The sequence below is a fragment of the Oncorhynchus tshawytscha genome, unplaced genomic scaffold (assembly GCF_018296145.1).
Source record: "Oncorhynchus tshawytscha isolate Ot180627B unplaced genomic scaffold, Otsh_v2.0 Un_contig_4162_pilon_pilon, whole genome shotgun sequence".
NCBI lineage: Eukaryota > Metazoa > Chordata > Actinopteri > Salmoniformes > Salmonidae > Oncorhynchus > Oncorhynchus tshawytscha.
The window spans coordinates 1,812-23,843 of record NW_024609704.1 but is presented as its reverse complement, the minus strand read 5'-3'; the positions used below and the strand labels follow the sequence as shown (position 1 = coordinate 23,843).

The 22,032-nt window shown below is 48.2% G+C and overlaps 1 protein-coding gene across 2 annotated transcripts in view; it reads left to right on the top strand.

Moving 5' to 3' along the window:
- The window catches only part of LOC112238227 (exocyst complex component 6-like), a gene marked incomplete at its 3' end in the record, with an annotated part of 68,225 nt that extends 49,317 nt beyond the window's left edge, over window positions 1–18,908 (top strand). For both annotated transcript variants that reach the window (XM_042317117.1, XM_042317118.1), the window contains 9 exon segments: window positions 3,093–3,297; window positions 4,744–4,923; window positions 8,829–8,897; window positions 11,813–11,896; window positions 12,620–12,787; window positions 14,203–14,274; window positions 14,616–14,819; window positions 15,667–15,776; window positions 18,797–18,908. In XM_042317117.1, the coding sequence (XP_042173051.1) occupies window positions 3,093–3,297; window positions 4,744–4,923; window positions 8,829–8,897; window positions 11,813–11,896; window positions 12,620–12,787; window positions 14,203–14,274; window positions 14,616–14,819; window positions 15,667–15,776; window positions 18,797–18,908 (1,204 nt within the window).
- Between the last annotated feature and the right edge of the window lie 3,124 nt (window positions 18,909–22,032).

Sequence of the window (22,032 nt, the reverse complement as noted above, 5' to 3'; positions counted from 1 at the left end):
CGCCTCCCGCTGGAGTGGACAGGCCTCTAGCGCCTCCCAGGCCTCTGGAGTGGACAGGCCTCTAGCGCCTCCCGCTGGAGTGGACAGGCCTCTAGCGCCTCCCGCTGGAGTGGACAGGCCTCTAGCGCCTCCCGCTGGAGTGGACAGGCCTCTGGCGCCTCCCGCGCTGGAGTGGACAGGCCTCTAGCGCCTCCCGCTGGAGTGGACAGGCCTCTAGCGCCTCCCTCTGGAGTGGACAGGCCTCGCCTCCCTCTGGAGTGGACGCCTCCCTCTGGAGTGGACAGGCCTCTAGCGCCTCCCGCTGGAGTGGACAGGCCTCTCCCGCTGCAGGCCTCTCCCTCTGGAGTGGACAGGCCTCTAGCGCCTCCCTCTGGCGGCCTCTAGCGCTGGAGTGGACAGGCCTCTAGCGCCTCCCTCTGGAGTGGACAGGCCTCTAGCGCCTCCCTCTGGAGTGGACAGGCCTCTCCCTGGAGTGCGCCTCCCGCCTCCCTCTGGAGTGGACAGGCCTCTAGCGCCTCCCGCTGGAGTGGACAGGCCTCTAGCGCCTCCCGCTGGAGTGGACAGGCCTCTAGCGCCTCCCTCTGGAGTGGACAGGCCTCAGGCCTCTAGCGCCTCCCGCTGGAGTGGACAGGCCTCTGGAGTGGAGCGCCTCCCGCTGGAGTGGACAGGCCTCTAGCGCCTCCCGCTGGAGTGGACAGGCCTCTAGCGCCTCCCTCTGGAGTGGACAGGCCTCTAGCGCCTCCCGCTGGAGTGGACAGGCCTCTAGCGCCTCCCGCTGGAGTGGACAGGCCTCTAGCGCCTCCCGCTGGAGTGGACAGGCCTCTAGCGCCTCCCGCTGGTGGAGTGGACAGGCCTCTGGAGCGCCTCCCTCTGGAGTGGACAGGCCTCTAGCGCCTCCCGCTGGAGTGGACAGGCCTCTAGCGCCTCCCGCTGGAGTGGACAGGCCTCTAGCGCCTCCCGCTGGAGTGGACAGGCCTCTAGCGCCTCCCTCTGGAGTGGACAGGCCTCTAGCGCCTCCCGCTGGAGTGGACAGGCCTCTAGCGCCTCCCGCTGGAGTGGACTGGCCTCCCTCTGGAGTGGACAGGCCTCTAGCGCCTCCCTCTGGAGTGGACAGGCCTCTAGCGCCTCCCGCTGGAGTGGACAGGCCTCTCGCCTCCCTCTGGAGTGGACGCCTCCCTCCCGCTGGAGTGGACAGGCCTCTAGCGCCTCCCGCTGGAGTGGACAGGCCTCTAGCGCCTCCCGCTGGAGTGGACAGGCCTCTAGCGCCTCCCTCTGGAGTGGACAGGCCTCTAGCGCCTCCCTCTGGAGTGGACAGGCCTCTAGCGCCTCCCCTCCCCGCTGGAGTGGACAGGCCTCTAGCGCCTCCCGCTGGAGTGGACAGGCCTCTAGCGCCTCCCGCTGGAGTGGACAGGCCTCTAGCGCCTCCCGCTGGAGTGGACAGGCCTCTAGCGCCTCCCGCTGGAGTGGACAGGCCTCTAGCGCCTCCCGCCTCTGGAGTGGACAGGCCTCTAGCGCCTCCCGCTGGAGTGGACAGGCCTCTCCCTCTGGAGCGCCTCCGCTCCCTGGAGTGGACAGGCTAGCACCCCCCTCTGGGGACAGGCCTCTACGCCTCCCGCTGGAGTGGACAGGCCTCTAGCGCCTCCCAGGGGTGGACAGGCCTCTACTAGGGACCCCGCCTCCCTGGAGTGGACTGGGCCTCTATCCACCCGGGGGGACTTCAGGACTCCTAGTGGACAGGCCTCTCCCGCTGCCCCCCGCTGGGGTACTGGCCTCTATCCACAGGGGGCCTCTAGGACTACAGGCCTCTAGCGCCCCTGGGGGACAGGCCTCTACTGGGACTATCCACAGGGACAGGCCTCTAGGCCTCCCTCTGGACTTCAGGACTGCTAGGACCCCTGGGGTACTGGGACTATCCACAGGGGGCCTCTACTCCCGCTGGAGTGGACTTCTGGGGTACTGGGACTATCCACAGGGGGGGACTACAGGACTACTAGGACCCCTGGTGTACTGGGTCTATCCACAGGGGGGACTTCAGGACTACTAGCACCCCTGGGGTACTGGGACTATCCACAGGGGGGGACTACAGGACTACTAGGACCCCTGGGGTACTGGGACTATCCACAGGGGAGGGGAGACTTCAGGACTGCTAGGACCCCTGGGGTACTGGGACTATCCACAGGGGGGACTTCTGGGGTACTGGGACTATCCACAGGGGGGGACTTCAGGACTACTAGGACCCCTGGGGTACTGGGACTATCCACAGGGGGGGGTACTTCAGGACTACTATGACCCCTGGGGTACTGGGACTATCCACAGGGGGGCTTCAGGACTACTATGACCCCTGGGGTACTGGGACTATCCACGGGGGGACTTCAGGACTACTATGACCCCTGGGGTACTGGGACTATCCACAGGGGGGGACTTCAGGACTACTAGGACCCCTGGGGTACTGGGACTATCCACAGGGGGGCCTCTCAGGGGGCCTCTGGGCAGAGCAAATTATAAAGGTTAGGACATGGGGTTATTATGTTGTGATGTCATCACTGGGTTAGGACATGGGGGGTTATTATGTTGTGATGTCATCACTGGGTTAAGACATGGGGGGTTATTATGTTGTGATGTCATCACTGGGTTAAGACATTGTGACATGTCATGCCACTCACAGTAAACACCACCCACAGTAAACACCACCCAGCCCAGGTCTTTGTCATACCACTCACAGTAAACACCACCCAGCCCAGGTCTTTGTCATACCACTCACAGTAAACACCACCCAGCCCAGGTCTTTGTCATACCACTCACAGTAAACACCACCCAGCCCAGGTCTTTGTCATACCACTCACAGTAAACACCACCCACAGTAAACACCACCCAGCCCAGGCCTTTCACATAAACAGTCCTTTACTCTGTTACACTGATAAAAGACTGAATCTACTGTATGACGCCACATCCTGTATATTTCAACTAATATACAGTGTTTCCAGTAATAAAACCCTCGGTCAGCAGAGTGATCCATTTGTACAGTAGCAGTATGAAAGCCAACCAGACTAGAGAGGAGGGATGAAATGTGACGGCAGGTATCTGTGTTCCAGATACTATGCTGCGTTGAAGACCATGGAGCAGCTGGAGAAGGTGTACATCCCCCGGGTCAGCCGCTACCGCTTCTGTCAGATCATGGCTGAGAACCTGCCCAAGCTCAGAGAGGACATTAAGGACATCTCCATGTCCGACCTCAAGGACTTCCTGGAGAGCATCAGGAAACACTCGGACAAGATCGGAGAGACCGCCATGAAACAGGTAAGAGACGTTGTTGTTGTTGTTATTGTTATTATTATTATATAGAAACAGGCAGAGTACAGGTGCTAAACAGGTATGAGACTGGCCCTTTGGACACTGTGTTAACTGACCTCCAGATGAGCTTCAATGCCATACAACTCTCCTTCCGTGGCCTCCAACTGCTCTTAAATACAAGTAAAACTAAATGCATGCTCTTCAATCGATCGCTGCCCGCACCTGCCCGCCTGTCCAGCATCACTACTCTGGACGGCTCTGACTTAGAATACGTGGACAACTACAAATACCTGGGTGGCTGGTTAGACTGTAAACTCTCCTTCCAGACTCACATCAAACATCTCCAAACCAAAATTAAATCTCGAATCGACTTCCTGTTTCGCAACAAAGCATCCTTCACTGATGCTGCCAAACATACCCTTGTAAAACTGACCATCCTACCGATCCTCGACATCGGCGATGTAATTTACAAAATATCATCCAACACTACTCAACAAATTAGATGCAGTCTATCACAGTGCCATCCGTTTTGTCACCAAAGCCCCATATACTACCCACCACTGCGACCTGTACACTCTCGTTGGCTGGCCCTCGCTTCATACTGTTCGCCAAACCCACTGGCTACAGGTCATCTATAAGTCTTTGCTAGGTAAAGCCCTGCCTTGTCTCAGCTCACTGGTCACCATAGCAGCACCCACCAGTAGCACGCGCTCCAGCAGGTATATTTCACTGGTCACCCCCAAAGCCAATTCCTCCTTTGGCCGCCTTTCCTTCCAGTTCTCTGCTGTCAATGATTGTAACGAACTGCAAAAATCACTGAAGCTGGAGACTCATATCTCCCTCACTAACTTCAAGCACCAGCTGTCAGAGCAGCTTACAGATCACTGCACCTGTACATAGCCCATCTGTAAATAGCCCATCCAAATACCGTATTTATTTGTTCATCTTGCTCCTTTGCACCCCAGTATCTCTACTTGCACATTCATCTCCTGCACATCTACCATTCCAGTGTTTAATTGCTATATCATAATTACTTCGCCACTATGACCTATTTTATTGCCTTTACCTCCCTTATCCTACCTCATTTGCACACTGTGTGTGTGTGTGTGTGTGTGTGTGTGTGTGTGTGTGTGTGTGTGTGTGTGTGTGTGTGTGTGTGTGTGTGTGTGTGTGTGTGTGTATATTATTCTTATTATTTTCTACTGTATGTTTTGTGTATTCCATGTGTAACTCTGTGTTGTTGTTTGTGTCGAACTGCTATGCTTTATCTTGGCCAGGTCGCAGTTGTAAATGAGAACTTGTTCTCAACTAGCCTACCTGGTTAAATAAAGGTGAAATAAATCAAAAATCTTAAATCAATTATAGAAAATGAACAAAAAATGTCTGATCTTATGCTAGGAAGCTTTGCTCTGAGAAGGAGAGAGGTCTGACTGTGTTGTCTGTACCTCCCAGGCTCAGCAGCACAGGACGTTTAACATTGTGGTTCAGAAGCATGACAGTGGTATGGGCTACACCAAGCCAGTCTACTCCCTGAACGGCCGGACGCCAACGCAGCACAACGGCCTAGCGGCGGAGGAGGGAGTAGACCAACCAGAGGAGGAGGGAGTGGAGGAGGACCAATCGGAGGAGGAGGTGAGAGAGGACTCTTCTTCAAAGTAACTTTTCAGACCTCTTTTTCAACACAGTGAAGTTATCCAACCTTAATGTGAAGGCACCCTGTACATTATCTACAAGAAAAGCCCAAGGGATCATCTGTGTTATCTAATGTAAAGTGGTTTAACTTCCTGACTGTGTTATCTAATGTAACGTGGTTTAACTTCCTGACTCCTGACTGTGGTTCACTAACGTAACGTGGTGAACCACTTTTTCATCCTCTTTGGTCCAGTGTTAAAACAACACAGTGAAGTTATCCAACCTTAATGTGAAGGCACCATGTACATTATTTACAAGAAAAACCAAAGGGATCATGAAACTGTTGAAATGAGTGAATGACTGAGTCCTGACTGTGGTCCACTACATTGTACAATGGCGTCGGAGAAGAAGGCTGATGTTTTAGGTCCCCAATCGATTGTGTTTTTTTGTTTGTTTATTTGCATTGTTTGTAACTTATTTTGTACACAATGTTGCCGCTATCGTTTCTTATGACCAAAAATAACTTCAGGACTGCGATTACTCACAACGGACTGGCAGAATCCTTTTTCTCCTTTAACAGAATCCTTTTATTTTTATTTTAACGTCTGACGAAGCACCCATGACTAGATCAATAAAAAAGTGGTCAGATGAAGCAGATGCTAAGCTACAGGACTGTTTTACTATCACAGACTGGAATATGTTCCGGGGTTCCTCTGATGGCATTGAGGAGTACACCACATCAGTCACTGGCTTCATCAATAAGGGCATTGATGACATTGTCCCCACAGTGACCGTACGTACATACCTCAACCAGAAGCCATGGATTACAGGCAACATTCACACTGAGGAAAAGGCTAAAGCTGCCGCTTTCAAGGAGCAGAACTCTAACCTGGAAGCTTATAAGAAATCCCGCTACGCCCTCCGACGAACCAACAAACAGGCAAAGCATCAACACAGGACAAAGATCGAATCGTACTACACCGGCTCTGACGCTCCTCAAATGTGACAGGGCTTGCAAACCAATACAGACTACAAAGGGAAGCACAGTCGAGATCTGCCCAGTGAAACAAGCCTAACAGAAGGGTTAAACTACTTCTATGCTCGCTTCGAGGCAAATAACACTGAAATGTGCATGAGAGCACCAGCTGTTCCGGAAGACTGTGTGATCATGTTCTCCGCAGCCGATGTGAGTAATGTCAAAGTTCAGAAGGCTGCAGGGCCAGACCGATTACCAGGACGTGTACTGCGAGCATGAGCTGACCAACTGGCAAATGTCTTCACTGACATTTTCAACCTCTCCCTGTCCGAGTCTGTAATACCAACATGTTTCAACCTCTTAGGGATCCCTTCACCCCCATTCCCGCTCAACTCCCGTTAACGGGATTGATTTGACAACATCCAGTGAAATTGCAGCGCGCCAAATTCAAAAACAGAAATACTCGTAATAAGAATTCATTAAACATACAAGTGTTATGCATCAAAATACAGCTAAACTTGTTAATCCAGCCGCAGTGTCAGATTTCATAAAGGCTTTACGGCGAAAGCAGACCATGCGATTTTCTGAGGACAGCACCCCGCATACAAACACATGAAAATCTTATTTCAACCAGCCAGGTGCGACACAGAAATAGCGATATAATTCATGCCTTACCTTTGAAGATCTTCTTCTGTTGGCACTCCAAAATGTCCCAGAAACATCACAAATGGTCCTTTTGTTCGATACATTCCTTCTTTATATCCCCAAAATGTCTGACTGTGGTTCACTACTGTAACGTGGTTTAACTTCCTGAGTCCTGACTGTGGTTCACTACTGTAACGTGGTTTAACTTCCTGAGTCCTGACTATGGTTCACTACTGTAACGTGGTTTAACTTCCTGAGTCCTGACTGTGGTTCACTACTGTAACGTGGTGTAACTTCCTGAGTCCTGACTGTGGTTCACTAATGTAACGTGGTTTAACTTCCTGAGTCCTGTCACTAATGTAACGAACTTCCTGAGTCCTGGTTCACTAATGTAACGTGGTTTAACTTCCTGTCTGTGGTTCACTAATGTAACGTGGTTTAACTTCCTGACTGTGGTTCACTAACATAACGTGGTTTAACTTCCTGAGTCCTGACTGTGGTTCACTACTGTAACGTGGTTTAACCTCCAGACTGTGGTTCACTAATGTAACGTGGTTTAACTTCCTGAGTCCTGACTGTGGTTCACTAATGTAACGTGGTTTAACTTCCTGAGTCCTGACTGTGGTTCACTAATGTAATGTGGTTTAACTTCCTGAGTCCTGACTATGGTTCACTAATGTAACGTGGTTTAACTTCCTGAGTCCTGACTGTGGTTCACTAATGTAACGTGGTTTAACTTCCTGAGTCCTGACTGTGGTTCACTAATGTAACGTGGTTTAACTTCCTGAGTCCTGACTGTGGTTCACTAATGTAACGTGGTTTAACTTCCTGAGTCCTGACTGTGGTTCACTAATGTAACGTGGTTTAACTTCCTGAGTCCTGACTGTGGTTCACTAATGTAACGTGGTTTAACTTCCTATCTGTGGTTCACTAATGTAATGTGGTTTAACTTCCTGTCTGTGATTCACTAATGTAACGTGGTTTAACTTCCTGTCTGTGGTTCACTAATGTAACGTGGTTTAACTTCCTGTCTGTGGTTCACTACTGTAACATGGTTTAACTTCCTGAGTCCTGACTGTGGTTCACTACCATAACGTGGTTTAACTTCCTGAGTCCTGACTGTGGTTCACTAATGTAACGTGGTTTAACCTCCTGACTGTGGTTCACTAATGTAACATGGTTTAACTTCCTGTCTGTGGTTCACTAATGTAACGTGGTTTAACCTCCTGACTGTGGTTCACTAATGTAACGTGGTTTAACTTCCTGTCTGTGGTTCACTAATGTAACGTGGTTTAACTTCCTGACTGTGGTTCACTAATGTAACGTGGTTTAACTTCCTGAGTCCTGACTGTGGTTCACTACCATAACGTGGTTTAACCTCCTGACTGTGTTATCTAACGTAACGTGGTTTAACTTCCTGACTGTGGTTCACTAATGTAACGTGGTTTAACTTCCTGACTATGGTTCACTACTGTAACGTGGTTTAACTTCCTGTCTGTGGTTCACTACCGTAACATGGTTTAACTTCCTGTCTGTGGTTCACTAATGTAACGTGGTTTAACTTCCTGAATGTGGTTCGCTAACGTAAAGTGGTTTAACTTCTTGACTGTGGTTCGCTAACATAACGTGGTTTAACTTCCTGACTGTGGTTCACTAATGTAACGTGGTTTAACTTCCTGTCTGTGGTTCACTAATGTAATGTGGTTTAACTTCCTGTCTGTGGTTCACTAATGTAACGTGGTTTAACTTCCTGTCTGTGGTTCACTAATGTAACGTGGTTTAACTTCCTGTCTGTGGTTCACTAATGTAACGTGGTTTAACTTCCTGTCTGTGGTTCACTAATGTAACGTGGTTTAACCTCCTGACTGTGTAACGTGGTTTAACCTGACTGTGTTATCTAATGTAACGTGGTTTAACCTCCTGACTGTGTTATCTAATGTAACGTGGTTTAACCTCCTGACTGTGTTATCTAATGTAACGTGGTTTAACCTCCTGACTGTGTTATCTAATGTAACGTGGTTTAACCTCCTGACTGTGTTATCTAATGTAACGTGGTTTAACCTCCTGACTGTGTTATCTAATGTAACGTGGTTTAACTTCCTGACTGTGTTATCTAATGTAACGTGGTTTAACCTCCTGACTGTGTTATCTAACGTAACGTGGTTTAACCTCCTGACTGTGTTATCTAATGTAACGTGGTTTAACCTCCTGACTGTGTTATCTAACGTAACGTGGTTTAACCTCCTGACTGTGTTATCTAACATAACGTGGTTTAACCTCCCAGGTATTAACAGCCCAGGACCTGGTGGACTTCTCTCCTGTTTACAGATGTCTCCACATCTACACCGTTCTGGTATGTACACTATTTACTGTTCCTTAACGTGCCATCCAAACGGCTCCCTATTCCTGATATAGGACCTTTAGTAACCTGGTATATTTGTGTTTACCAATAGATGGCAGTATTGACTCAAGACGGGGGTTTGCTTCCCGCTATCCGTAGCTATTTCCTGTGTCTGCCTATATAACTGTGATTAAGAAAGCTTTCAGGTAGCTTAAGCCAGGTGCGTTGGAGAATGTTATTCTAAGTTACAATTAAATACTAAACCGTACTTAAGTCTCATGAGTCGCAACTCTAAGAAGCCTTTAAGGATACTACAGGACCCATAGGGCTCTGGTCAACAGTAGTGTTCTATATAGGGAATAGGGCTCTGGTCAACAGTAGTGTTCTATATAGGGAATAGGGCTCTGGTCAACAGTAGTGTTCTATATAGGGAATAGGGCTCTGGTCAACAGTAGTGTTCTATATAGGGAATAGGGCTCTGGTCAACAGTAGTGTTCTATATAGGGAATAGGGCTCTGGTCAACAGTAGTGTTCTATATAGGGAATAGGGCTCTGGTCAACAGTAGTGTTCTATATAGGGAATAGGGCTCTGGTCAACAGTAGTGTTCTATATAGGGAATAGGGCTCTGGTCAACAGTAGTGTTCTATATAGGGAATAGGGCTCTGGTCAACAGTAGTGTTCTATATAGGGAATAGGGCTCTGGTTAACAGTAGTGTACTATATAGGGAATAGGGCTCTGGTCAACAGTAGTGCTCTATATAGGGAATAGGGGTCTGGTCAACAGTAGTGTTCTATATATAGGGAATAGGGCTCTGGTCAACAGTAGTGTTCTATATAGGGAATAGGGCTCTGGTTAACAGTAGTGTACTATATAGGGAATAGGGCTCTGGTCAACAGTAGTGTTCTATATAGGGAATAGGACTCTGGTCAACAGTAGTGTTCTATATAGGGAATAGGGCTCTGGTCAACAGTAGTGTTCTATATAGGGAATAGGGCTCTGGTTAACAGTAGTGTTCTATATAGGGAATAGGGCTCTGGTTAACAGTAGTGTACTATATAGGGAATAGGGCTCTGGTTAACAGTAGTGTTCTATATAGTTTTTACAGGAAGTACCAGGTAACAACATACCCACTTCACAATAACAGCACTATAGCACTTATAGCTGACTGGAGCAGCTCTAGCAGGGCAAAAATGAGATGAACAGACTTGTTGGAAAGGTGGCATCCTATGACGGCTGGTCAGTCAGCATTTCACTGTGAGGTCTACACCTGTTGGTTAAGAGCTGGTCAGTCAGCATTTCACTGTGAGGTCTACACCTGTTGGTTAAGAGCTGGTCAGTCAGCATTTCACTGTGAGGTCTACACCTGTTGGTTAAGGGCTGGTCAGTCAGCATTTCACTGTGAGGTCAGTCAGCATTTCACTGTGAGGTCTACACCTGTTGGTTAAGGGCTGGTCAGTCAGCATTTCACTGTGAGGTCAGTCAGCATTTCACTGTGAGGTCTACACCTGTTGGTTAAGAGCTGGTCAGTCAGCATTTCACTGTGAGGTCAGTCAGCATTTCACTGTGAGGTCTACACCTGTTGGTTCAGCATTTCACTGTGAGGTCTACACCTGTTGGTTAAGGGCTGGTCAGTCAGCATTTCACTGTGAGGTCTACACCTGTCTGGTCAGTCAGCATTTCACTGTGAGGTCTACACCTGTTGGTTAAGGGCTGGTCAGTCAGCATTTCACTGTGAGGTCAGTCAGCATTTCACTGTGAGGTCTACACCTGTTGGTTAAGGGCTGGTCAGTCAGCATTTCACTGTGAGGTCAGTCAGCATTTCACTGTGAGGTCTACACCTGTTGGTTAAGGGCTGGTCAGTCAGCATTTCACTGTGAGGTCTACACCTGTTGGTTAAGAGCTGGTCAGTCAGCATTTCACTGTGAGGTCTACACCTGTTGGTTAAGAGCTGGTCAGTCAGCATTTCACTGTGAGGTCTACACCTGTTGGTTAAGGGCTGGTCAGTCAGCATTTCACTGTGAGGTCAGTCAGCATTTCACTGTGAGGTCTACACCTGTTGGTTAAGGGCTGGTCAGTCAGCATTTCACTGTGAGGTCTACACCTGTTGGTTAAGAGCTGGTCAGTCAGCATTTCACTGTGAGGTCTACACCTGTTGGTTAAGGGCTGGTCAGTCAGCATTTCACTGTGAGGTCAGTCAGCATTTCACTGTGAGGTCTACACCTGTTGGTTAAGGGCTGGTCAGTCAGCATTTCACTGTGAGGTCTACACCTGTTGGTTAAGGGCTGGTCAGTCAGCATTTCACTGTGAGGTCTACACCTGTTGGTTAAGGGCTGGTCAGTCAGCATTTCACTGTGAGGTCTACACCTGTTGGTTAAGAGCTGGTCAGTCAGCATTTCACTGTGAGGTCTACACCTGTTGGTTAAGGGCTGGTCAGTCAGCATTTCACTGTGAGGTCTACACCTGTTGGTTAAGGGCTGGTCAGTCAGCATTTCACTGTGAGGTCTACACCTGTTGGTTAAGGGCTGGTCAGTCAGCATTTCACTGTGAGGTCTACACCTGTTGGTTAAGGGCTGGTCAGTCAGCATTTCACTGTGAGGTCTACACCTGTGGGTTAAGGGCTGGTCATGTGACCAATAACATCTGCTTTATTTGTATATTTCTGTGAGGGAACGACTACTCTGAAGTGCGCCTGTACAATAACTCTTCGTCTTTGCGCTCCTAAACAATGTTGTTTTTAGAAACTAGGGTGAAGGCTACTGAACGGTCCCCTCTGGTCGTAACAGATTATAGTTTTGGGAACAGAGAACTGGATGTAGATTAAATGTTTCACCAATGACAATTTGCCGAATGTCGGCCAACTTTCTCCCGCTGCCGGCCACTGGACTTCCTGTCATCACCATCTGGCTCGTTGTTCTGTGTTTCCAGGGTGACAGAGAGACGTTTGAGAACTACTACAGGAAACAGAGGAAAAAACAGGCCAGGCTGGTGCTGCAGCCCCAGTCTAACATGGTGAGGAGGGTTCCCCTCTCTATCTGTTCCCCTCTCTATCTGTTCCCCTCTCTATCTGTCCCCTTCTATCTGTTCCCCAGTCTAACATGGTGAGGAGGGTTCCCCTCTCTATCTGTTCCCCTCTCTATCTGTCCCCCTCTATCTGTTCCCCAGTCTAACATGGTGAGGAGGGTTCCCCTCTCTATCTGTTCCCCTCTCTATCTGTCCCCCTCTATCTGTTCCCCAGTCTAACATGGTGAGGAGGGTTCCCCTCTCTATCTGTTCCCCTCTCTATCTGTCCCCCTCTATCTGTTCCCCAGTCTAACATGGTGAGGAGGGACACAACCAGCCCTTCTACATCCCTCTGTTCCCCTCCTCTATCTGCTGTTCCCCTCCTCTATCTATCTGTTCCCCTCCTCTATCTGTTCCCCTCCTCTATCTGTTCCCCTCCTCTCTCTGTTCCCCTCCTCTCTCTGTTCCCCTCCTCTCTCTGTTCCCCTCCTCTCTCTGTTCCCCTCCTCCCTCTGTTCCCCTCCTCCCTCTGTTCCCCTCCTCCCTCTGTTCCCCTCCTCTATCTGTTCCCCTCCTCTATCTGTTCCCCTCCTCCTGTTCCCCTCCTCCATCTGTTCCCCTCCTCTATCTGTTCCCCTCCTCCCTCTGTTCCCCTCCCTTCTCTTGTTCATCCCCTGATCAGTAGTTCCAAACCTCTGCCTATAATGTGAGTTGTTTTGTTTCCTGGTCCAGCAGGAGACCGTGGAGGGTTACCGGCGGTACTTCAATCAGATCGTAGGCTTCTTCCTGGTGGAGGACCACGTTCTGCACTCCACACAGGGACTGTTGACCAGAGCCTTTACTGATGAACTGTGGAACATGGCCCTGTCTAAGATCACTGCCGTGCTCCGCACACACTCTGTGAGTATACACACACACACACTCTGTGAGTACACACACACACTAACTACACAACCACACTGTGAGTACACACACACACACACACACACTGAGTACACACACACACACACACACTCTGTGAGTACACACACACTAAATACACAACCACACTCTGTGAGTACAGCTAACACACCCCTGGATGTGAGGGGGAGTGAGTGTCCTGGCTCGACAAGGTCTGTGGGGTCATGGAGTGCTCAGCCCTGTGTCTTTTTGCCATTGAAAGTGTCCTAGCAGGGGGCTAAAGCCTCTTATCAGTGGGAGAGGACCGGGGTAGCAGTCACACTAACCCTAGCAGTAGGGTTTGACCAGGCCTTTGTTGGCCCCTGGGACCCAGGCTGTGAGACCCCGTGAGTCCCAGCCCTGGGATATCACCACCATCATCCCTGGCTGATGTTCAACCGCCCCTGATGCCTCTTTCTCCACACCTCTGAGCTCACAGCCCTGTTACCATAGTCACACTAGTTCAACTGCTGTTCTTGTTCCAGTCTGTCCCCATCAATCTGTCCCCATTAGGGCAATCTGTCCCCATCAATCTGTCCCCATTAGGGCAATCTGTCCCCATCAATCTGTCCCCATTAGGGCACTCTGTCCCCATTAGGGCAATCTGTCCCCATTAGGGCAATCTGTCTCCATTAGGGCAATCTGTCTCCATGAGGCCAGTCTGTCTCCATGAGGCCAGTCTGTCTCCATGAGGCCAGTCTGTCTCCATGAGGCCAGTCTGTCTCCATGAGGCCAGTCTGTCTCCATGAGGCCAGTCTGTCTCCATGAGGCCAGTCTGTCCCCATTGGGCTGCAATGCCCTGAGGTCTTCATTAGAACAAGGGAACCCTGCTCAATGCTGCTTACTGGGAGGGCCTGCCAGGAACAAGGGCCTAGATACCATTTATCATTCTTAACACCAAGAGCCTAGATACCACTTATCATTCCTAACACCAAGGGCCTAGATACCACTTATCATTCCTAACACCAAGGCTTCTAGATAAACCCTTACCATTCCTAACACCAAGGCTTCTAGATAAACCCTTACCATTCCTAACACCAAGGCTTCTAGATAAACCCTTACCATTCCTGACACCAAGGTTACCATTCCTAACACCAAGGCTTCTAGATAAACCCTTACCATTCCTAACACCAAGGCTTCTAGATAAACCCTTACCATTCCTAACACCAAGGCTTCTAGATAAACCCTTACCATTCCTAACACCAAGGCTTCTAGATAAACCCTTACCATTCCTAACACCAAGGTTTCTAGATAAACCCTTACCATTCCTAACACCAAGGCTTCTAGATAAACCCTTACCTCACCCAGAAGGCTGGGAGTAACACTTTCCTTTTCCCTTTTGATTGTGACGGACTCCCCCCCCTTTCCCTTTCCAGTCGTACTGCAGCGATCCTGACCTGGTGCTGCAGCTGAAGAACCTCATTGTCATATTTGCAGACACATTACAGGTGAGTCTTGTCCAGCTCTTCAGACTGGGTGATAAGATAGTATGAATTAAACCAAGAGCTCGTATAAGGTATGAGTGAAGCAGCTGTTGTTGTCTGTTAATGTTCTGTATATTGTCATGTTTCATGTTCTGTGTTCCATGTTCCGTGTTCTGTGTTCCATGTTTCATGTTCTGTGTTCCATGTTCCGTGTTCTGTGTTCTGTGTGGACCCCAGGAAGAGTAGCTGCTGCTTTCACAACAGCTAATGGGGGATCCTAATCCAATACCCAAGCAGTTTGGTCATTAACCAGTGGAGCAGATTGTGATGCCTCTGGTTTGTAACCTCCCTCTCTCTCTCTCCAGGGTTATGGCTACCCAGTGAACAGACTGTTTGACCTGCTGTTTGAGATCAGAGACCAGTACAATGAAACGCTGCTGAAGAAATGGGCTCTGGTGTTCAGGGAGATCTTTGAACTGGACAACTACAGCCCTATCCCCGTGGAGACTGAAGAAGAGTACAAGTCTGTCGTTAGTAGATTCCCCTTCCACGACGCAGAAATTGAAAAGGTTTGTCCTTCATTCAACAGCCTTTAAAAAAAAAACGGACTAACTTCACGACATCGAGATGCGATGGGAATGTCAACTGCTTGGAAATGTCAACGGTCTATATGCTCCTTATAGAGGTCCAAGGGGTTAAATAACCTGGGTTGTAATGTCAACGGTCTATATGCTCCTTATAGAGGTCCAAGGGGTTAAATAACCTGGGTTGTAGAGTCAACGGTCTATATGCTCCTTATAGAGGTCCAAGGGGTTAAATAACCTGGGTTGTAGAGTCAACGGTCTATATGCTCCTTATAGAGGTCCAAGGGGTTAAATAACCTGGGTTGTAGAGTCAACCGTCTATATGCTCCTTATAGAGGTCCAAGGGGTTAAATAACCTGGGTTGTAGAGTCAACCGTCTATATGCTCCTTATAGAGGTCCAAGGGGTTAAATAACCTGGGTTGTAATGTCAACGGTCTATATGCTCCTTATAGAGGTCCAAGGGGTTAAATAACCTGGGTTGTAACGTCAACGGTCTATATGCTCCTTATAGAGGTCCAAGGGGTTAAATAACCTGGGTTGTAGAGTCAACCTAAGGGGTTAAATAACCTGGGTTGTAGAGTCAACGGTCTATATGCTCCTTATAGAGGTCCAAGGGGTTAAATAACCTGGGTTGTAGAGTCAACGGTCTATATGCTCCTTATAGAGGTCCAAGGGGTTAAATAACCTGGGTTGTAGAGTCAACGGTCTATATGCTCCTTATAGAGGTCCAAGGGGTTAAATAACCTGGGTTGTAGAGTCAACGGTCTATATGCTCCTTATAGAGGTCCAAGGGGTTAAATAACCTGGGTTGTATTTGTTGTCGCCCAACAGCAAGACTTTCCAAAGAAGCTACCGATGTCTCAGTCTGTGCCTCAGATCTACGTTCAGGTCAAAGAGTTCATCTACGCCAGTCTGAAGTTCTCCGAGTCACTGCATCGCAGGTGAGTCAGTCGGATCATTGGCTGCTTCTCAAATCACTACCTATTTCCTGTGTCGTGCACTACTTTTGACCAGAGTCCATTGGGCTTCGGTGTAAAAGTAGTGCACTATGTAGGGAAGTGGTTGCCGATAGGGACACCATATAAAGCGGTTGTATTTAATACTGTGGGTCAGTCTAACGTCTTGTTGTGTGCTATTTGCTTAGTGGGTTTGCAAATGTCAGTGCTGCACAGTGTGTTATTTACACTAGCATGCTAAGGGTTTGTCTGGCTGGTCAACACCTTTCTCATCCGACTGTTATCTGGGTCAGATGATGTAATATCTGTAACAGGTGTTGAGTGTTGACCTTCAGCTGTCAGCCTGGCTGGTCCCTCTCTAGGGTCCCTAGTACAGGGTTAATAACTGGGAGTCAGAGCCTGGCTGTTCCCTCACTAGGGTCCCTAGTACAGGGGTTAATAACTGGGAGTCAGAGCCTGGCTGTTCCCTCACTAGGGTCCCTAGTACAGGGGTTAATAACTGGGAGTCAGAGCCTGGCTGTTCCCTCACTAGGGTCCCTAGTACAGGGGTTAATAACTGGGAGTCAGAGCCTGGCTGTTCCCTCACTAGGGTCCCTAGTACAGGGGTTAATAACTGGGAGTCAGAGCCTGGCTGTTCCCTCACTAGGGTCCCTAGTACAGGGGTTAATAACTGGGAGTCAGAGCCTGGCTGTTCCCTCACTAGGGTCCCTAGTACAGGGTTTAATAACTGGGAGTCTGTTCCCTCACTAGGGTCCCTAGTACAGGGTTAATAACTGGGAGTCAGAGCCTGGCTGTTCCCTCACTAGGGTCCCTAGTACAGGGTTAATAACTGTGAGTCTGTTCCCTCTCTAGGGTCCCTAGTACAGGGTTAATAACTGGGAGTCTGTTCCCTCTCTAGGGTCCCTAGTACAGGGTTAATAACTGGGAGTCTGTTCCCTCTCTAGGGTCCCTAGTACAGGGTTAATAACTGGGAGTCTGTTCCCTCTCTAGGGTCCCTAGTACAGGGTTAATAACTGGGAGTCTGTTCCCTCTCTAGGGTCCCTAGTACAGGGTTAATAACTGGGAGTCAGAGCCTGGCTGTTCCCTCACTAGGGTCCCTAGTACAGGGTTTAATAACTGGGAGTCTGTTCCCTCTCTAGGGTCCCTAGTACAGGGGTTAATAACTGGGAGTCAGAGCCTGGCTGGTCCCTCACTAGGGTCCCTAGTACAGGGTTTAATAACTGGGAGTCTGTTCCCTCTCTAGGGTCCCTAGTACAGGGTTTAATAACTGGGAGTCTGTTCCCTCTCTAGCCCTAGTGGGTTAGTAACTGGGAGTCCCTCCCTAGGGTCCCTAGTACAGGGGTTAATAACTGGGAGTCTGTTCCCTCTCTAGGGTCCCTAGTACAGGGGTTAATAACTGGGAGTCGGAGTTCCTGGCCCTGTTTTAATAACCTGTTCCCTAGGGTCCCTAGTACAGGGTTAATAACTGGGAGTCGGAGCCTGGCTGTTCCCTCACTAGGGTCCCTAGTACAGGGTTAATAACTGGAAGTCTGTTCCCTCACTAGGGTCCCTAGTACAGGGTTAATAACTGGGAGTCAGAGCCTGGCTGTTCCCTCTCTAGGGTCCCTAGTACAGGGTTAATAACTGGGAGTCTGGTCCCTCTCTAGGGTCCCTAGTACAGGGTTAATAACTGGGAGTCTGTTCCCTCTCTAGGGTCCCTAGTACAGGGTTAATAACTGGGAGTCTGTTCCCTCTCTAGGGTCCCTAGTACAGGGTTAATAACTGGGAGTCTGTTCCCTCTCTAGGGTCCCTAGTACAGGGGTTAATAACTGGGAGTCTGTTCCCTCACTAGGGTCCCTAGTACAGGGGTTAATAACTGGGAGGCTGTGTTCAAGAATGGCCTTTTCCCCTTTATTCAGATTACAACCTCTCACTTTCGGTTATTTGAAAATGAAATCATCTCAAAAATATCGCTATTTTTAGAACAAGTCATAGAAAGTTGGTTGAAATTTCAGTTTAATCCACCAGAAGACAAATAATATTACAACCAATATTATGGTTATACTCAAATATACTAATTGATAAAAACAACCTTTTTTTTTCTTTACATAAAAAATATTTGTAAATGAAATCATTAATAGGACTGGTGGAGTTGTCACACAAAAATATATGGAAAAGTCTACTCTATCCAAAATTACAACCAACTAATTGCAGCATTTGCGCAAAAATGGAAGAGGCAAGTGGAAAGGGGAGAAAGTAGGGAATTTGTTGGCCGGACCTGCATTAAAGACCTGCATTAAAGACCTGCATTAAAGACCTGCATTAAAGACCTGCATTAAAGACCTGCATTAAAGACCTGCATTAAAGACCTGCATTAAAGACCTGTATTAAAGACCTGCATTAAAGACCTGCATTAAAGACCTGCATTAAAGACCCGCATTAAAGACCCGCATTAAAGACCCGCATTAAAGACCCGCATTAAAGACCTGCATTAAAGACCTGCATTAAAGACCTGCATTGGTTTAAGGAAATTGTGAAAAATAAAGTATAATGCTTCCATTTAAGGACCAAGAAATGTACAGCTGTGTCATATAGATTCCTAAATAGTTCGGAAGAGATTTCCAATGTACCAATTCCATGACACATGGTTTATGAATTGATACACAAAACTTTGATTTTTTTATTTAAATTGTTCACAATTCTTGCAAAAAATAGAATGTTTATATACAGTATATTGGAAATACAACAATCCCAGCTCTGCAGATTTTGCTCTGAAGAGACAGGTCTACATACTGTCCATATGTAGCTTGTTTTTTGGTCGCAGGTTCAGGAAGGGCGTGAACTCCGCCAATAGTACTGCTGGGTGATCTGAAAAGTCATAGTCAATCGATCAATAATTATAATACTGTTAATCGAAACATGTTATCTTTTAATTTACAATCTGTAGAAAGTATGGAGAATAGAAAAGTAGAGAACCTTTGTGAAGCATCACTTCTCTTGTCGTTTTGTTTTGGTTGTGTTTCCAGCTGGACAGAGATCGATGACATGCTCCGTAAATCCACCAACCTGTTGTTGACGAGGACACTGAGTGGCTGTCTACAGAACCTCATCAAGAAACCCCATATAGGACTAACTGAGGTACAGTACATTATTCCCTACATGACCAAAAGTATGTGGACACCTGCTCGTCCAACATCTCATTCCAAAATCATGGCCATTAATATGGAGTCGGTCCTCCCCCCACCACTCTACTGGGGAGGCTTTCTACTAGATGTTGGAACATTGCTACGGGAACTTGCTTTCATTCCAATTCATCCCAAAGGTGTTCGATGGGGTTGAAGTCAGGGCTCTGTGCCGGCCAGTCAAGTTCTTCCACACCGATCTCGACATACCATTTCTCTATGGACCTCGCTTTGTGCACGGGGGTCTTCCTGCTGAAACAGGAAAGGGCCTTCCTCAAACTGTTGCCAGAAAGCTGGAAGCACAGAATCATCTAGAATGTCATTGCTTTACCGCTAAGATTTCCCTTCACTGGAACTAAGGGGCTCGAATCATGAAAAACAGCCCCAGACCATTATCCCTCCTCCACCAAACTTTACAGTTGGCATTATGCATTCAGGTAGGTAGAGTTCTCCTGGCATCCACTAAACCCAGATTCATCCGTCGGACTGCCAGATGGTGAAGCGTGATTCATCACGCCAGAGAACGCATTTCCACTGCTCCAGAGTCCATCTTTAAACCACTCCAGTCGACGCTTGGCATACCACATGGTGATCATAGGCTTGTGTGCGGCTGCTTGGCCATGGAAACCCATTTCATGAAGCTCCCGACGAACAGTTCTTGTGCTGACGTTGCTTCCAGAGGCAGTTTGGAACTCAGTAGTGAGTGTTGTAACCGATCATTTGTTTTATGCTCAACACTCGACATCCCCGTTCTGTGAGCTTGTGTACCTACCACTTCCTGGCTGAGCCGTACAGAGTCAATGTGGAGGCTACAGACAGGGGGTACCGGTACAGAGTCAATGTGGAGGCTATAGACAGGGGGTACCGGTACAGAGTCAATGTGGAGGCTACAGACAGGGGGTACCGGTACGGTACAGAGTCAATGTGGAGGCTATATATTGTGTACCTACCACTTCGTGGCTGAGCCGTTGTTGTTCCATGTCCACTTCACTACAACAGCATTTACAGTTGACTGGGGCAGTTCTAGCAGGGCAGAAATGGAATGAACTGACTTGTTGGAAAGCTGATGTATGACGGTGCCGTGTTGAAAGTGGCTGAGCTTTTCAGTAAGGCCATTCTACTGCCAATGTTTGTCTATGGAGATTGCATAGGTGTGCGTGCTCTATTTCATACACGTGTCAGCAATGGGTGTGGCTGAAATAGCCCAATCCACTAATTGAAAGGTGTCCATGACAGTTTATTAGGTACAAATCAAATTGTATTAGTCACCGAATACAACCTTAACCTGACATGATTATTTACAATCCCCTAACCAACAATGCAGTTAAAAAAATATGAATAAGAAATAAAAGCAACAAGTAATTAAAGAGCAGCAGTGAAATAACAATAGTGAGACTATATACAGGGGGTACCGGTACAGAGTCAATGTGGAGGCTATATACAGGGTGTTACGGTACAGAGTCAATGTGGAGGCTATAAACAGGGGGTACCGGTACAGAGTCAATGTGGAGACTATATACAGGGGGTACCGGTACAGAGTCAATGTGGAGGCTATATATAGGGGGTACCGGTACAGAGTCAATGTGGAGGCTATATACAGGGGTACCAGTACAGAGTCAATGTGGAGGCTATATACAGGGGGTACCGGTACAGAGTCAATGTGGAGGCTATATACAGGGGGTACCAGTACAGAGTCAATGTGGAGGCTATATACAGGGGTACCGGTACAGAGTCAATGTGGAGGCTATATACAGGGGGTACTGGTACAGAGTCAATGTGGAGGCTATATATTGTGTGCCTACCACTTCCTGGCTGAGCCGTACAGAGTCAATGTGGAGGCTACAGACAGGGGGTACCGGTACAGAGTCAATGTGGAGGCTATATACAGGGGGTACCAGTACAGAGTCAATGTGGAGGCTATATACAGGGGGTACCGGTACAGAGTCAATGTGGAGGCTATATACAGGGGGTACTGGTACAGAGTCAATGTGGAGGCTATATATTGTGTGCCTACCACTTCCTGGCTGAGCCGTACAGAGTCAATGTGGAGGCTACAGACAGGGGGTACCGGTACAGAGTCAATGTGGAGGCTATATACAGGGGGTACCAGTACAGAGTCAATGTGGAGGCTATATACAGGGGGTACCGGTACAGAGTCAATGTGGAGGCTATATACAGGGGGTACTGGTACAGAGTCAATGTGGAGGCTATATATTGTGTGCCTACCACTTCCTGGCTGAGCCGTACAGAGTCAATGTGGAGGCTATATACAGGAGGTACTGGTACAGAGTCAATGTGGAGGCTATATACAGGGGGTACCGGTACAGAGTCAATGTGGAGACTATATACAGGGGGTACCGGTACAGAGTCAATGTGGAGGCTATATACAGGGGTACCGGTACAGAGTCAATGTGGAGGCTATATATTGTGTACCTACCACTTCCTGGCTGAGCCGTACAGAGTCAATGTGGAGGCTACAGACAGGGGGTACCGGTACAGAGTCAATGTGGAGGCTATATATTGTGTACCTACCACTTCCTGGCTGAGCCGTACAGAGTCAATGTGGAGGCTATATATTGTGTGCCTACCACTTCCTGGCTGAGCCGTTGTTGTTCCATGTCCACTTCACTACAACAGCACTTACAGTTGACTGGGGCAGTTCTAGCAGGGCAGAAATGGAATGAACTGACTTGTTGGAAAGCTGATGTATGACGGTGCCGTGTTGAAAGTGGCTGAGCTTTTCAGTAAGGCCATTCTACTGCCAATGTTTGTCTATGGAGATTGCATAGGTGTGCATGCTCTATTTCATACACGTGTCAGCAATGGGTGTGGCTGAAATAGCCGAATCCACTAATTGAAAGGTGTCCATGACAGTTTATTAGGTACAAATCAAATTGTATTAGTCACCGAATACAACCTTAACCTGACATGATTATTTACAATCCCCTAACCAACAATGCAGTTAAAAAATATGAATAAGAAATAAAAGCAACAAGTAATTAAAGAGCAGCAGTGAAATAACAATAGTGAGACTATATACAGGGGGTACCGGTACAGAGTCAATGTGGAGGCTATATACA